General features: G+C 44.5%; 1 protein-coding gene across 3 annotated transcripts; it reads right to left on the bottom strand.

Annotated features, from left to right (window-relative positions):
- Positions 1 to 1,931: 1,931 nt before the first annotated feature.
- Positions 1,932 to 17,259, bottom strand: pex6 (peroxisomal biogenesis factor 6). 3 transcript variants are annotated; one of them, XM_062032698.1, is made up of 18 exons: positions 16,745 to 17,259; positions 11,641 to 12,483; positions 8,985 to 9,148; positions 8,848 to 8,913; positions 8,670 to 8,775; positions 8,496 to 8,599; positions 6,244 to 6,346; positions 5,965 to 6,167; positions 4,423 to 4,609; positions 4,290 to 4,366; positions 4,107 to 4,224; positions 3,850 to 4,055; positions 2,880 to 2,941; positions 2,702 to 2,810; positions 2,521 to 2,637; positions 2,383 to 2,460; positions 2,178 to 2,317; positions 1,932 to 2,117 (listed from the first exon to the last, which is right to left on the bottom strand). In XM_062032698.1, the coding sequence occupies exons 1-18, from the start codon at positions 17,231 to 17,233 to the stop codon at positions 1,963 to 1,965; spliced, it is 3,327 nt and encodes a 1,108-aa protein (XP_061888682.1). In that variant the 5' UTR covers positions 17,234 to 17,259; the 3' UTR covers positions 1,932 to 1,962. The 3 variants fall into 3 exon arrangements, with proteins under 3 accessions (XP_061888682.1, XP_061888683.1, XP_061888680.1); XM_062032699.1 differs by having other exon boundaries at positions 1,932 to 2,317; positions 11,641 to 11,765; positions 11,826 to 12,483; XM_062032696.1 differs by having other exon boundaries at positions 1,932 to 2,317.
- Positions 17,260 to 17,397: the final 138 nt, after the last annotated feature.

Raw genomic sequence — 17,397 nt, 5'->3', positions numbered from 1 at the left:
AACAGGGAACAGCGGAGTTGCTGCAGAACAGGGAACAGTGGAGTTGCTGAAGAACAGGGAACAGTGGAGTTGCTGCAGAACAGGGAACAGTGGAGTTGCTGCAGAACAGGGAACAGTGGAGTTGCTGAAGAACAGGGAACAGTGGAGTTGCTGAAGAACAGGGAACAGTGGAGTTGCTGCAGAACAGGGAACAGTGGAGTTGCTGCAGAACAGGGAACAGTGGAGTTGCTGCAGAACAGGGAACAGTGGAGTTGCTGCAGAACAGGGAACAGTGGAGTTGCTGAAGAACAGGGAACAGTGGAGTTGCTGCAGAACAGGGAACATTGGAGTTGCTGCAGAACAGGGAACAGTGGAGTTGCTGCAGAACAGGGAACATTGGAATTGCTGCAGAACAGGGAACAGTGGAGTTGCTGCAGAACAATGAACAGTGGAGTTGCTGAAGAACAGGGAACAGTGGAGTTGCTGCAGAACAGGGAACAGTGGAGTTGCTGCAGAACAGGGAACAGTGGAGTTGCTGAAGAACAGGGAACAGTGGAGTTGCTGCAGAACAGGGAACAGTGGAGTTGCTGCAGAACAGGGAACAGTGGAGTTGCTGAAGAACAGGGAACAGTGGAGTTGCTGCAGAACAGGGAACAGTGGAGTTGCTGCAGAACAAGGAACAGTGGAGTTGCTGCAGAACAGGGAATAGTGGAGTTGCTGCAGAACAGGGAACAGTGGAGTTGCTGAAGAACATGGAACAGTGGAGTAGCTGCAGAACAGGGAACAGTGGAGTTGCAGCAGAATAGGGAACAGTGGAGTTGCTGCAGAACAAGGAACAGTGGAGTTGCTGCAGAACAGTGAGAAGTGGAGTTGCTGCAGAACAGGGAACAGTGGAGTTGCTGCAGAACAGGGAACAGTGGAGTTGCTGCAGATAGTCGATAGTGGATCTAGTTAATAGTGCGAGAGTCCAGTCCATTGTATAGTCGATAGTGGATCTAGTTAATAGTGTGAGAGTCCAGTCCATTGTGGATCTAGTTAATAGTGTGAGAGTCCAGTCCATAGTGGATCTAGTTAATAGTGTGAGAGTCCAGTCCATAGTGGATCTAGTTAATAGTGTGAGAGTCCAGTCCATAGTGGATCTAACATAATATTGTGAGTCTAGTCCATAGTGGATCTAACATAATAGTGAGAGTCCAGTCCATAGTGGATCTAGTTGATAGTGTGAGAGTCCAGTCCATAGTGTATCTAACATAATAGTGAGAGTCCAGTCCATAGTGTATCTAACATAATAGTGAGAGTCCAGTCCATAGTGGATCTAACATAATATTGTGAGAGTCCAGTCCATAGTGGATCTAACATAATAGTGAGAGTCCAGTCCATAGTGGATCTAGTTAATAGTGTGAGTCCAGTCCATAGTGGATCTAGTTGATAGTGTGAGAGTCCAGTCCATAGTGGATCTGGTTAATAGTGTGAGAGTCCAGTCCAGGATGGAATCTCGCCATTGTTGACTTCTGACACCATGTGAAATTAAGAAAACGAGGAAGATCGGTTTCTGTTAACTTGTTTACTGGACTTCATGGAACACTTACAGCACCTGCTCTTGGTGGAATGATACAGATCACACACATGCGCAAGTCATAGATCTCCTGTAGTATAACTGTGCATAAAATAGATCCCTACATCACATAAAGTAGTGTAAAGTTCTTACTTATATCTGTCAGCAAACTCACCATGAAAGCACTAAAACATACCGGTGTAGTGAGTTTACATTATTCACCCAAGGAACTTTAGTCATTAGAGTTTCGCTTGGACTGTTTTTCACAGGACACATATCCTGTGTTGTTGTTTATATATATATATATATATATAGTATATATATATATATATATATATATATATATATATATATATATATATATATATATATATATATATATATATATATATATATATATATATATATATATATACACACACATGTGGTCAGGTGCCATGTTGTGTAGCGACTGAGGTCAGCACACGTTGAAGGTGTTTGTACCTCAGCACTTCCTGCTGGGAAACCGAGGCACAGAAGGCGTCCAGCGCGGCTGCAAAGTGGTCCATGGAGAGGCGGAGGGGCGAATCCTGGGACTGGAGACCTGATGGACACAAGAAGAGCACATGAAGAAAGTGGGAGACCTCCAGGGCCTTGGACGCACCCTGCTGGACCAGGGAGATCCTGCTCTTGATGGCGGCCGTCATGGCGTCCGAACACAGAGCGTAGAGGTCGGCGCCGCTCATGAGGGCAGGGCAGCGGTCCAGCACCTGCAGCAGGTCCACAGCCGGGTCCAAACGGAAGCTGTGATGACAGAGGAGGTGAAAGGTGCAGTGGCAGCATCCACCAGCAGGGGGAGCAGTGCTCACTTTCTGAGGATGGCCTGGAGAACCTGAAGCTGAGAACTCCGGTCCTGGTTCATCCCCACATAGACCAGCTTGTCCAACCTGAAGAGAGAGCACACGGTCACTCCTGCTCAACCACCACCTCTTGGCGTGACCTCTGACCTCCCGGGCCGCAGCAGCGAGGGGTCCAGCAGGTCGGGTCGGTTGGTGGCGCCGATCACAAAGACCCGTGCGGACCAGGGCAGAGCGTCCATCTCCGCCAGCAGCTGAGAAACCACCCTGACCATTCAAGGCCCACGTTAGCCAGCACACCTTCTCTCACCTGTCCTGCACCTTCTCTCACCTGTCCATCACCCCGCCACTGTCCCCTTGGCGCCCCCTGCTGGGGGCCAGAGAGTCCAGCTCGTCAAAGAAGACCACGCAGGGCGCCGCCGAGCGCGCTCTGTGGAACACTGCAAAGACACGCACGCTGAAGCAGGCAGGGAGGGGCCAACAGGTGTCTGGCTCCGTGGTCTTCTCACCTGTCCTGATGTTCTCCTCGCTCTGGCCCACGTACGCGTTGAGAAGTTCTGGACCTTTCACACTGAACACGTTATTAGCCAAGCGTTAGCAAGACAAGGTTCACACCTGAGGAACGATTAGCGATGCTACCTGCTAGTGTTAGCAAGACAAGGTTCCCACCTGAGGAACGATTAGCGATGCTACCTGCTAGTGTTAGCAAGACAAGGTTCACGCCTGAGGAACGATTAGCGATGCTACCTGCTAGTGTTAGCAAGACAAGGTTCACACCTGAGGAACGATTAGCGATGCTACCTGCTAGTGTTAGCAAGACAAGGTTCCCACCTGAGGAATGATTAGCGATGCTACCTGCTAGTGTTAGCAAGACAAGGTTCACACCTGAGGAACAATTAGCGATGCTACCTGCTAGTGTTAGCAAGACAAGGTTCACACCTGAGGAACAATTAGCGATGCTACCTGCTAGTGTTAGCAAGACAAGGTTCCCACCTGAGGAACGATTAGCGATGCTACCTGCTAGTGTTAGCAAGACAAGGTTCACACCTGAGGAACGATTAGCGATGCTACCTGCTAGTGTTAGCAAGACAAGGTTCCCACCTGAGGAACGATTAGTGATGCTACCTGCTAGTGTTAGCAAGACAAGGTTCACACCTGAGGAACGATTAGCGATGCTACCTGCTAGTGTTAGCAAGACAAGGTTCACACCTGAGGAACGATTAGCGATGCTACCTGCTAGTGTTAGCAAGACAAGGTTCACACCTGAGGAACGATTAGCGATGCTACCTGCTAGTGTTAGCAAGACAAGGTTCACACCTGAGGAACGATTAGCGATGCTACCTGCTAGTGTTAGCAAGACAAGGTTCCCACCTGAGGAACGATTAGCGATGCTACCTGCTAGTGTTAGCAAGACAAGGTTCCCACCTGAGGAACGATTAGCGATGCTACCTGCTAGTGTTAGCAAGACAAGGTTCCCACCTGAGGAACGTCATGGAGCACTCGGTGGCCACAGCCTTGGCCAGCAGAGTTTTTCCGGTGCCCGGCGGACCGTAGAGGAGAATTCCGGTCCGGTTCAGGTTGAGGGAGGAGAGCTCCGGACGTAGTAGAGGCAGTTGGACGGTGTCCAAGATGTCCTTCTTGACCTGCTGGAGGCCGCCCACGTCTTCCCAGCGCACGTCAGGAATCTGTGGACACGACTGTCAGCAGAGTCTAGGGTCTGGTGTCCAGGGACTCACCTTGGGGGCGCCCACAGCGTCAGAGCGCACATCCTGCAAGGTGCGCAGTGCCGAAAGGACGTCCTGGTTTTGGATGGTCACGCCGCTGGAGCACAAGTCCTCTTCCCGCCGCCCTGGACTACAGGAGACACGTGAAGAAGGACACCAGAAGACGCACTGGACCTGATGATCAGGAAGTCTAACCAGGTGAGGACAAGTCGCCTGCAGGCCGCTCTGCCCGCCTCCGCCAACAGGGCACTCAAGTCCCCCAGAGTCCAGCCCTGCGGACACGTTTGTTGGGAGTTGTGTTTGGAGTTAGAAAGATGCCGTGACCTACAGCGGTGACTTGGGCCACTCTCTCCAGGCTGACATCCCTGGCCAGTCCCAGGTCTTGACTTAGTGAGGTCAGCATGGACACACGCTGCTCCTCACTGGGGCTCTCCATGGCCACCTGGTGGACAAAGGCCGCCATGACGCCTGCAGACAACTCCTGACGTCTCACTACCGTGGCCACCACTGACACTCTGAAGACACACACACACACACACACACATCTGACCTCTTAGGACCACCCTTCTAAAGATGTGTATCTACAACATTCATCTCATATACAACCTATGCAAAAATACAAAAGGTAAGCTTCATCATTTTTTGTTTGTAATTGGTTTTTAATTTTGATTATTTACTTCAAGTTAATACAGTATGTCTCTATATATATATATATTCATTTTATTAACTGTGGCCAGAGGGGGAGCACTTCTAATGTTTACACACACTTGTTATTACATATGTTGACCAGAGGGGGAGCACTTCTAATGTTTACACACTTGTTCTTACATATGTTGGCCAGAGGGGGAGCACTTCTAATGTTTACACAAACTTGTTATTACATATGTTGACCAGAAGGGGAGCACTTCTAATGTTTACACACACTTGTTATTACATATGTTGACCAGAGGGGGAGCACTTCTAATGTTTACACACTTGTTATTACATATGTTGACCAGAGGGGGAGCACTTCTAATGTTTACACACACTTATTACATACGTTGACCAGAGGGGGAGCACTTCTAATGTTTACACACACTTGTTATTACATATGTTGACCAGAGGGGGAGCACTTCTAATGTTTACACACTTGTTATTTCATATGTTGACCAGAGGGGGAGCACTTCTAATGTTTACACACACTTGTTATTACATATGTTGACCAGAGGGGGAGCACTTCTAATGTTTACACACACTTATTTCATATGTTGACCAGAGGGGGAGCACTTCTAATGTTCACACACACTTGTTATTACATATGCTGGCCTGAGGGGGAGCACTTCTAATGTTTACACACACTTGTTATTACATATGTTAGCCAGAGGGGGAGCACCCTCATGTTGATGATGTCACCACAAATGAGACATTAGCTCATTATTGCCAACCTTGAGACCTCAGAATTAGGGAGATATTCAAAAGGCTTGCTGGGGGTGGTATATATATATATATATACACACACACACACACACACACCGGTATATATACACACAAATAAACACACTAATGATGAATAAAAACACACATTACAAATAAACACACACATGACAAATAAATAATAACACACATTACAAATAAACACACACATGACAAATAAATAATAACACACATTACAAATAAACACACACATGACAAATAAATAAACACACAATACAAATAAAAACACACATCACAAATAAAACACACACACATGACAAATAAACACACATTACAAATAAAAACACACATTACAAATAAAACACACACACATGACAAATAAACACACATTACAAATAAAACACACACAAATGACAAACAAACACAGAGTTAGGTGAAGAAGTTAACTAGCAGTTACCCATGGGCGGTGCTCTTCAGCATGCGGAGCAGCGCCGCCTGCACCCGGCCGTCCTGTTGGGCGCCCCCTTGAGGCGGCAGGAGGAGCTGCAAGTTCTTGAGCAGGAGGACACAGGGCCGCACGCCATCCGCCCGCTGGAAGAGCGACATCAGTTTGACCTCGAGGGCGGCGGGCGTGTCGCTGCACACGCTCACACAGTCCACCTGCATGAAGGTCACACGCCATTAGTGCACGGCCAGCGGCCACCTTGGCGAGCTGAGACGGTGGTATAAATCTTGCCTTGAGCAGGTGGAGGTGGAGCCTGGAGGTCGCCGCGCTGACCGCCCTCACTTTACCACTTCCTGCCGGGCCGTGGAGAAGGAGCGTGCAGGCCGGCAGAGCACTGCAGCAAACACATCACATGACCCCGCCTCCTCACACATCACACCAAGTGACTAAGGCTGCAGCTAACGATTATTTTTCTATCGATTAATCTATAGATTATTTTTTTCGATTAATCGGTTAATCTATAGATTATTTTTTCGATTCATCTATAGATTATTTTTCCTTTTACCGATTATTTTTTATTTTATTTTATTTAAAATGAAGATGAAAAAATAAAAGTAGGCCAGTTTTTTCAAAAGGCATGGCTTTTATTTACAAAAAAAAAAAGTATGGCCACTCAGTCAACATTGACAACAACATGACAAAATATTCTGTAACAATGTAAACATTTAAAACTTTTAACATTTAACAAAATTAAAAGTAGCTTATTTGCTTTTTAATGTGCAAATATAAAAGTAAACATCCAGTGCAAATCTTAATATTCTGCAATAGTATAAGCATTTCAAAAGTAAAAGTATTGCTTATTTTGCTTTAAAATGTGCAAAAATAAAGATAAACATCCAATACAAAAAAGTGCAAAACGAAATATTCTGTAACAAAAGTGTAAACATTTCAACAAAAGTGAAAGTATTGCTTATTTGCTAAAATGTGCAAAAATAAAGATAAACATCAATACAAAAAAGTGCCAATCTAAATATTCTGGGGCACTGTAAACATTAAGTATTGCTTTTAAAATGTGCAAAATAAACATCCAGTCCAACACAGTACACAATAACCAATTCTACTCATTCCAGTGAGTGACTAACAGTTGTAATGAAGAAAGGTTAGCATGTCTACTTGCTTTGCTTCTTTTCTTGTTTACAATATTCCCAGCAGCTGAAAATAGGCGCTCAGAAGGGGTCGATGTGGCTGGAACTGAGAGGTAATTAGCCTTCACCTCAAGCCAGGACTGCGAGTGAGCTGAGCTGCAGTTTAAGTTTCTAGAAGGTCAACGGGCTCATAGTGATGTTACTAGTAGTTGACTGGGAGGTGTTTATTATCATTTGGGGAGAGTCCGCTGCCTGATGCTCACCTGCTAAACACCTATCTGCTCCACGCTGAAGCGCTGACTACATGCGCTCTGAATACGCACTGCTGATTGGCTGATAATGCTTCGTGTGTACCAATCAGATGGTTGTATGGGTGGGACAATGCTGCGTGTGTACCAATCAGATGGTTGTATGGGTGGGACAATGCTGCGTGTGTACCAATCAGATGGTTGTATGGGTGGGACAATGCTGCGTGTGTACCAATCAGATGGTTGTATGGGTGGGACAATGCTGCGTGCTGAGACAGAGGCAGTCGCAGAAGGAGCAAAGCAACTTGTTAAGACTTTAGCAGCTAAAGTTAGCTTTAGCTTAGAAACTCGTTCGGTACACCCCCGTACCGAACCGAAAGCCCCGTACCGAAACGGTTCAATACAAAACACATAACGTTACACCCCTAGCAGATACAAATGACACATTCATGTTTTTGTGTAATGATAACAACGTATGCTAACGCGGACAGTCTGCTAACGCGGACAGTCTGCTTTGCGCTCCGCCATGACGGTAGTGTGACGTAATTATGCGACGCGTCGACGCACAAAAACGGCGTCGACGTATTTACATAACCGATGACGTCGACTACGTCGACGCGTCGTTTCAGCCTTACAAGTGACCCCGCCCTCTAACACATCACATGACTCCGCCTCCTCACACATCACACCAAGTGACCCCGCCCTCTAACACATCACATGACTCCGCCCTCTCACACATCACACCAAGTGACCCCGCCCTCTAACACATCACATGACTCCGCCCTCTCACACATCACACCAAGTGACCCTGCCTCCTCACACATCACACCAAGTGACCCCGCCCTCTCACATATCACGACCTCGCCCTCTCATACATCGCATGATGTGACCCCGCCTTTTCACAGATCACATGACCCCACCCTCTAACACATCACATGACCCCGCCTCCTCACACGTCACATTATCCCGCCTCCTCACACATCACACCAAGTGACCCCGCCCTCTAACACATCACATGACCCTGCCCTCTCACACATCACGTGACCCCGCCTCCTCACATATCACATGACCCCGCCTCCTCACACATCACACCAAGTGACCCCGCCCTCTAACACATCACATGACCCTGCGACAATAACAGGACAGGTACCTGTGGCGGTGGGGCAGGAGGACGCGGGTGATGGCGTCCAGCGTCTGGTCCAAGCCCGCAGGACACGGAGCGCTCCACGGCACCATGCTGTTGAGCGGTGGGCCCTGCAGCCAATTCAGAGGTCAGATGTCAAAGCTACCATGGACTTGAGTGACTTGAAAGGTGAAAGGTCACCATGAAGAGAGAGGTGTGCATTCGATCAGCAAGGTAAGCTCCTCCCATTTGGTGGTCCGTCTCAGTAGGACACACCTTCTGCACCTTGAAGAACAGCGCAGGGCACCTGAGCCGGATCAAAGGTCAGCATGTAGAGGTTACCACGGCAACAGGGCAGGTCAACAAAAGGGTGTCTGACCTGAGCGAGCTAGGGTCCAGCAGGTCCGGACACGGAACAACCAGGACATCTCCTAGCGAGACCAGCCTGCGGCGGGAGAATTGATGACATCAGCACTTTGACTCCCCCCCACCTACCCCAACTTCCTGTCAGCTGACCTGCTGCTGCTGAAGTGTGCCGCCAGCAGGTCGTCATAGCAACACGGCGGCCCGGAGAGCGGCGACGCCACCGGCCGGACGTGAAGCTCGCTGGCAAATGGCGGCCGGGCCGAGCGACAGGGAGAATTGGAAGGAGCGCTGCCATCTTGTGGTCGCCGCCACCTCTGAGACAGAGCAGATTGAATGAGGTCAAATAGTTCCTGCCTCCACAACACCAGGGGGCATTGTGGTCACTTCAGCTCCTTGACCACAATGCTATGTGCTAATGATAATAATAATAATAATACCTGGGATTTATATAGCGCTTTTCTAAGTACCCAAAGTCGCTTTACATGTAGAACCCATCATGATGTATCTAGGGCTGCAACTAACGATTAATTTGATAATCGACTAATCTGCCGATTATTACTTCGATTAATCGATTAATAATCGGATAAAAGAGACAAACTACATTTCTATCCTATCCAGTATTTTATTGAAAAAAAAATAGCATACTGGCACCATACTTATTTTGATTATTGTTTCTCAGCTGTTTGTACATGTTGCAGTTTATAAATAAAGGTTTATTTAAAAAAAAAAATAAAATAAAAAAAAAAACCCTCTGTGCATGCGCATAGCATAGATCCAACGAATTGATGACTAAATTAATCGGCAACTATTTTAATAATCGATTTTAATCGATTAGTTGTTGCAGCCCTAGATGTATCCATCCATTTTCTACTGCTTGTCCCTTACGGAGTCGCGGGGGGTGCTGGAGCATATCCCAGCTGCACATGGGTGGAAGGCGGGGTACACCCTGGACAAGGAAGGCGGGGTAAACCCTGGACAAGTGTCCACCTCATCACAGATAGACAATAGTCACATTCACACACTAAGGACCATTTAGTGTTGACAATCAACCTATCCCCAGTGCATGTCTTTGGAGGTGGGAGGGGCCTATTCCCAGGTGCATGTCTTTGGAGGTGGGAGGGGCCTATCTAAGGCTGAAACAAAGCGTCGACGTAGTCGACGTCATCGGTTACGTAAATACGTCGACGCCGTTTTTGTGCGTCGACGCGACGCATATTTACGTCACACTACCGTCATGGCGGAGCGCAAAGCAGACGATGCGAGCGAGGGGGAAAAAAGCACGCCAAAAGTCGTCAAAGTATTTCAATACACGGCCTAATAATGTTGTTGTATGCACACTGTGTTGAGCACGACGGCTATGAACGAACATTTGAAAAGAAAACACCCGACAGAGTTCTTGCCGTCACCATCAACTAGTCAATCGTCCGCGTGAGCATACGTTGTCATCATTACACAAAAACATGAATGTGTCATTTGTATCTGCTAGGGGTGTAACGGTACGTGTTTTGTATTGAACCGTTTCGGTACGGGGCGTGGCGAAGTTGGTAGAGTGGCCGTGCTAGCAATCGGAGGGTTGCTGGTTACTGGGGTTCAATCACCACCTTCTACCATCCTAGTCACGTCCGTTGTGTCCTTGGGCAAGACACTTCACCCTTGTTCCTGATGGGTGCTGGTAGCGCCTTGCATGGCAGCTCCCTCCATCAGTGTGTGAATGTGTGTGTGAATGGGTGAATGTGGAAATACTGTCAAAGCGCTTTGAGTACCTTGAAGGTAGAAAAGCGCTATACAAGTATAACCCATTTATCATTTATTGCTACATGTACAGCTACATACTACAGCTACACGCTACAGCTACATCTACATAATACAGCTCCATACTACAGCTACATGCTACTGCTACATACTACAGCTATATACTACAGCTCCATATTACAGCTACATGCTACGGCTACATACTACAGCTACATACTACAGCTACACGCTACAGCTACATCTACATAATACAGCTCCATACTACAGCTACATGCTACAGCTACATACTACAGCTATATATTACAGCTACATCCTACGGCTACATACTACAGCTACATACGACAGCTACATACTACAGCTACATCTACATAATACAGCTCCATACTACAGCTACATGCTACTGCTACATACTACAGCTACATATTACAGCTACATATTACAGCTACATACTACAGCTACAGCTACATCTACATAATACAGCTCCATACTACAGCTACATGCTACAGCTACATACTACAGCTATATATTACAGCTACATCCTACGGCTACATACTACAGCTACATACGACAGCTACATACTACAGCTACATCTACATAATACAGCTCCATACTACAGCTACATGCTACTGCTACATACTACAGCTACATATTACAGCTACATATTACAGCTACATACTACAGCTACAGCTACATCTACATAATACAGCTCCATACTACAGCTACATGCTACAGCTACATACTACAGCTATATATTACAGCTACATCCTACGGCTACATACTACAGCTACATACGACAGCTACATACTACAGCTACATCTACATAATACAGCTCCATACTACAGCTACATGCTACTGCTACATACTACAGCTACATATTACAGCTACATATTACAGCTACATACTACAGCTACATGCTACAGCTACATACTACAGCTACGTATATAGTACAGCTACATACTACAGCTACATGCTACAACTATATAGTACAGCTACATATTACAGCTACATACTAACAGTTGGTAACAGCTGCTTTCAAGTCATTGTGTGTGTGTACCTTCAATGTGAGGCGGCAGCAGCTCACAGTCTGCTCTTCTCCTGCAGTCAGATTGAACCAAAAGGTTTCCGAGATGACAGCGTCCTGATGGTCACCTGGCGTGTGTCTGGCGTCCTGATGGTCACCTGGCGTGTGTCTGGCGTCCTGATGGTCACCTGGCGTGTGTCTGGCGTCCTGATGGTCACCTGGTGTGTGTTTGATGTCCTGATGGTCACCTGGCGTGTGTCTGGCGTCCTGATGGTCACCTGGCGTGTGTCTGCCGTCCTGATGGTCACCTGGCGTGTGTTTGATGTCCTGATGGTCACCTGGCGTGTGTTTGATGTCCTGATGGTCACCTGGCGTGTGTCTGCCGTCCTGATGGTCACCCGGCGTGTGTCTGCCGTCCTGATGGTCACCTGGCGTGTCTCTAGCGTCCAGTGTCGTCACGACCGCCGCACGCCACCTATCGGGTCGGCCCGCTAAGCACAGCCTGACCCACTCTCCATCAAACAGTCCTAACTTGATCAGCACATGTCTGCTGACAAACAAGCCGGCGTCCAAGTCGCCAAGGCGACCGTCGTACGCCCGCAGCCATCGCCCGCCGTCCCTCACGCTGGCGTCCAGCCGCCACTCCTGCTCCAACAGGACGCCGCGGGACCCGGAGTTGTCCAGGAGAGACCCGCCCCCTCCCAGGCTAGCGGCATCGTGAGCAAAGCCTGAGGCGCACAGCTGGAGACTCCTGGGGGGCGGGGCCTCGTAAAGGGGCGGGTCCCACCAATCCTGGCAGTCCGCCAGAACCACGGAGGTGTCTGCGGTGATGCGACCCTGTGTGACTGGACTGCAGGCCAACACCAGCAGCTCCACCTAGTACATGGTACACAATACAGTACTACTACATCATCATGTAGTACACATACTAAAGTACTACTACATGATGTAGTACACATACTAAAGTACTACTACATTATGTAGTACACATACTAAAGTACTACTACTACTACTTGATGTAGTACACATATTAAAGTACTACTACTTGATGTAGTACACATACTAAAGTACTACTACATTATGTAGTACACATACTAAAGTACTACTACATTATGTAGTAAACTTACTGATGTACTACTACATTATGTAGTACACATACTAAAGTAATACTACATTGTGAGATACATATACTAAAGTACTACTAAATGATGTAGTACACAAACTGCAGTACTACTACATTTAGTACACATACTGCAGTACTACTATATTATTTTGTACGCACACTGCAGGACTACTACTTGGTGTATTACACACTACTACATTATATAGTACACATACTACTACGAATTCAATATATACAGTAGTACACATACTATTACAATATGTACAGTAGTACATTACCACTAGTACTACAGTATATACAGTAGTACACATACTATTGCAATATGTACAGTAGTACACAAACTATTACAATATGTACAGTAGTACTACAATATAAACAGTAGTACACATACCATTACAATATGTACAGTAGTGCACATACTATTACAATATGTACAGTAGTCCTACAATATAAACAGTAGTACACATACCATTACAATATGTACAGTGTGTACACATACTATTACAATATGTACAGTAGTACTACAATACATACAGTAGTACACATACTATTACAATATGTACAGTAGTAATGACCACTAGTACTACGATATATACAGTAGTACACATAATATTACAATATGTACAGTAGTACTATTATACAGTAGTACACATACTATTGCAATATGTACAGTAGTACTACAATATATACAGTAGTACACATTCTATTGCAATATGTACAGTAGTACACATACTGTGTCAGTCGATCGCCAGCCAGGCATTAAAAAAATAGTCCTAAAAATGAGCGATCATAAATCTTAACTATGACGTCACTTTCGTCACTTGATTGACATTCACGGCACCCGAGGGTCTTCTGAGATGACGCTGGCTGCTGCCAGCTCATTATTAAGAACAAATTACCGACAGGAAGGCGAGAAACACTTTTTATTTCAACAGACTCTGGCGCTGTACTTGTCGTCAAAACTCCAAAGACCGACTGCACAGTTGAACAATAAAAGCTCTGCTTCATCCTGCCTGCGCTAACAAAATAAGAGTCTCAGAAAGCTGGCGTGCACAAGCTGGCAAGCTACGGAGTTTGTCGCCAATGTATTTCTTGTAAAGTGTATAAAAACGAGTACGGAAGCTGGACAAATAAGATGCCAAAAAGCAACCACTTTCATGTGGTATTGGACAGAAGGGAGGACTTTTTTTCTCCTCTTTTTAAAAATGCGGACGTTATCAGCACCACTGTCTGATTCCAATCAATGCAAGTCATCAGAATCAGGTAATACACCAACTTATATTCTTGTCTTCATGAAAGAAAGGAATCTATATGTGTTAAACATGCTTGCATTATCTTTAAACACCTTTAACTTGTTAACAATATTAACTATATGTGTTAAACATGCTTGCATTATTTATCTTTAAACACCTTTAACTTATTAACAATATTAACTATATGTGTTAAACATGCTTGTATTATTTATCTTTAAACACCTTTAACTTGTTAACAATATTAACTATATGTGTTAAACATGCTTGTATTATCTTTAAACACCTTTAACTTATTAACAATATTAACTATATGTGTTAAACATGCTTGTATCATCATTAAACACCTTTAACTTGTTAACAATATTAACTATGTGTTAAACATGCTTGCATTATCTTTAAACACCTTTAACTTATAAATGATAAATGGGTTATACTTGTATAGCGCTTTTCTACCTTCAAGGTACTCACTCAAAGCGCTTTGACAGTATTTCCACATTCACCCATTCACACACACATTCACACACTGATGGCGGGAGCTGCCATGCAAGGCGCCAACCAGCACCCATCAGGAGCAAGGGTGAAGTGTCTTGCCCAAGGACACAACGGACGTGACTAGGATGGTAGAAGGTGGGGATTGAACCCCAGTAACCAGCAACCCTCCGATTGCTGGCACGGCCACTCTACCAACTTCGCCACGCCGAATATGTATTAAACATTCTTGTATTATCATTAAACACCTTTAATTATTAACAATATTAACTATATGTGTTAAACATAAACAATAGTACTACAATATGTACAGTAGTACACATAGCATTACAATATGTACAGTAGTACTACAATATATACAGTAGTACACATACCATTGCAATATGTACAGTAGTGCACATACTATTACAATATGTACAGTAGTACTATAATATATACAGTAGTACACATACATTACAACATGTACAGTAGTACACATACTATTACAATATGTACAGTAGCACTACAATATATACAGTAGTACACATTCTATTACAATATGTACAGTAGTACACATACTATTACAATATGTACAGTAGTACTATAATATATATAGTAGTACACATACCATTACAATATGTACAGTAGTACACATACTATTACAATATGTACAGTAGCACTACAATATATACAGTAGTACACATTCTATTACAATATGTACAGTAGTACACATACTATTACAATATGTACAGTAGTACTATAATATATATAGTAGTACACATACCATTACAATATGTACAGTAGTACACATACTATTACAATATGTACAGTAGCACTACAATATATACAGTAGTACACAATCTATTACAATATGTACAGTAGTACACATACTATTACAATATGTACAGTAGTACTACAATATATATAGTAGTACACATACCATTACAATATGTACAGTAGTACACATACTATTACAATATGTACAGTAGCACTACAATATATACAGTAGTACACATACTATTACAATATGTACAGTAGCACTACAATATATACAGTAGTACACATTCTATTACAATATGTACAGTAGTACACATACTATTACAATATGTACAGTAGTACTATAATATATATAGTAGTACACATACCATTACAATATGTACAGTAGTACACATACTATTACAATTTGTACAGTAGCACTACAATATATACAGTAGTACACATTCTATTACAATATGTACAGTAGTACACATACTATTACAATATGTACAGTAGTACTATAATATATATAGTAGTACACATACCATTACAATATGTACAGTAGTACACATACTATTACAATATGTACAGTAGCACTACAATATATACAGTAGTACACATTCTATTACAATATGTACAGTAGTACACATACTATTACAATATCTGCAGTAGTACACAAACTATTACAATATGTACAGTAGTACTACAATATGTACAGTAGTACACATACTATTACAATATGTACAGTAGTACTACAATATGTACAGTAGTACACATAGCATTACAATATGTACAGGGGTACTACAATATATACAGTAGTACACACACTATTACAATATGTACAGTAGTAATTACCACTAGTACTACAATATGTACAGTAGTACACATACCACTACAATATGTACAGTAGTACACATACTATTACAATATGTACAGTAGTAATTACCACTAGTACTACAATATGTGCAGTAGTACTACAATATATACAGTAGTACACATAGCATTACAATATGTACAGTAGTAATTACCACTAGTACTACAATATGTACAGTAGTACACATAGCATTACAATATGTACAGTAGTACTACAATATGTACAGCAGTACACATAGCATTACAATATGTACAGTAGTACATTACTACAATACATACAGTAGTACACATACCACTACAATATGTACAGTAGTACACATATCATTACAATATGTACAGTAGTAATTACCACTAGTGCTACAATATGTACAGTAGTACACATAGCATTACAATATGTACAGTAGTACTACAATATGTACAGCAGTACACATACCATTGCAATATGTACAGTAGTACATTACTACAATACATACAGTAGTACACATACCACTACAATATGTACAGTAGTACACATAGCATTACAATATGTACAGTAGTAATTACCACTAGTACTACAATATGTACACTAGTACAACAATATACTATACAGTCGTACACATAGCATTACAATATGTACAGTAGTACATTACTACAATATATACAGTTCTACTACTAGGCGCCTCACCTGTCCTGACTCCTCCTCGACCAGCGGCTCTCCTTGCCGGGCCAGCAGACAGCGTCCAGGCCGGCACAGCTCCAGCAGGTTAGCGGTGAGTCTGACCACATTGTCCCGGTCCAGGCAAGGTCTGCTGCGGGCTCCCAGTACCACACGGTCAATGCTCACAGGCACCACGGGCCTCACCGTACCGCCACTCCCCGCCGCCCGGAGGCCGTGTCGACGCAAGAAGAAGCCGCTGGCGAAGAGCCTCACTCGGCCCTGCGGGACGTGGCTTCCCCCGCTGCCCGTCGCCTCCTTCTCGCTGAGCGCCTGGACGCGCACGAGAATGGCGGGCGTGCGGCTCGGGGCGGGCCGCCGCGGGGTGAAGAGGAGTGTCGGGGGGTCCTGGTCGTCGTGGAAGAAGGAACTCAGTTGAGACTTCGACAGCAGAACGTCCAATGGACTGACGTCAGGTGGGAAACTCGCCAGGCACAACAACTCCACTTGCGCCGCCATCTTGCAACTATCACTTCCGGTCACGTGATCGCTGTCTCCGGTGAAGAAGCGGGAAATGCGTGACTTTTAGTGGATCGATAGATAGATAGATAGATAGATAGATAGATAGATAGATAGATAGATAGATAGATAGATAGATAGATAGATAGATAGATAGATAGATG

The sequence above is a fragment of the Entelurus aequoreus genome, linkage group LG22 (assembly GCF_033978785.1).
Source record: "Entelurus aequoreus isolate RoL-2023_Sb linkage group LG22, RoL_Eaeq_v1.1, whole genome shotgun sequence".
Taxonomy (NCBI): domain Eukaryota; kingdom Metazoa; phylum Chordata; class Actinopteri; order Syngnathiformes; family Syngnathidae; genus Entelurus; species Entelurus aequoreus.
This window is presented reverse-complemented; position numbering and strand designations above follow the sequence as displayed.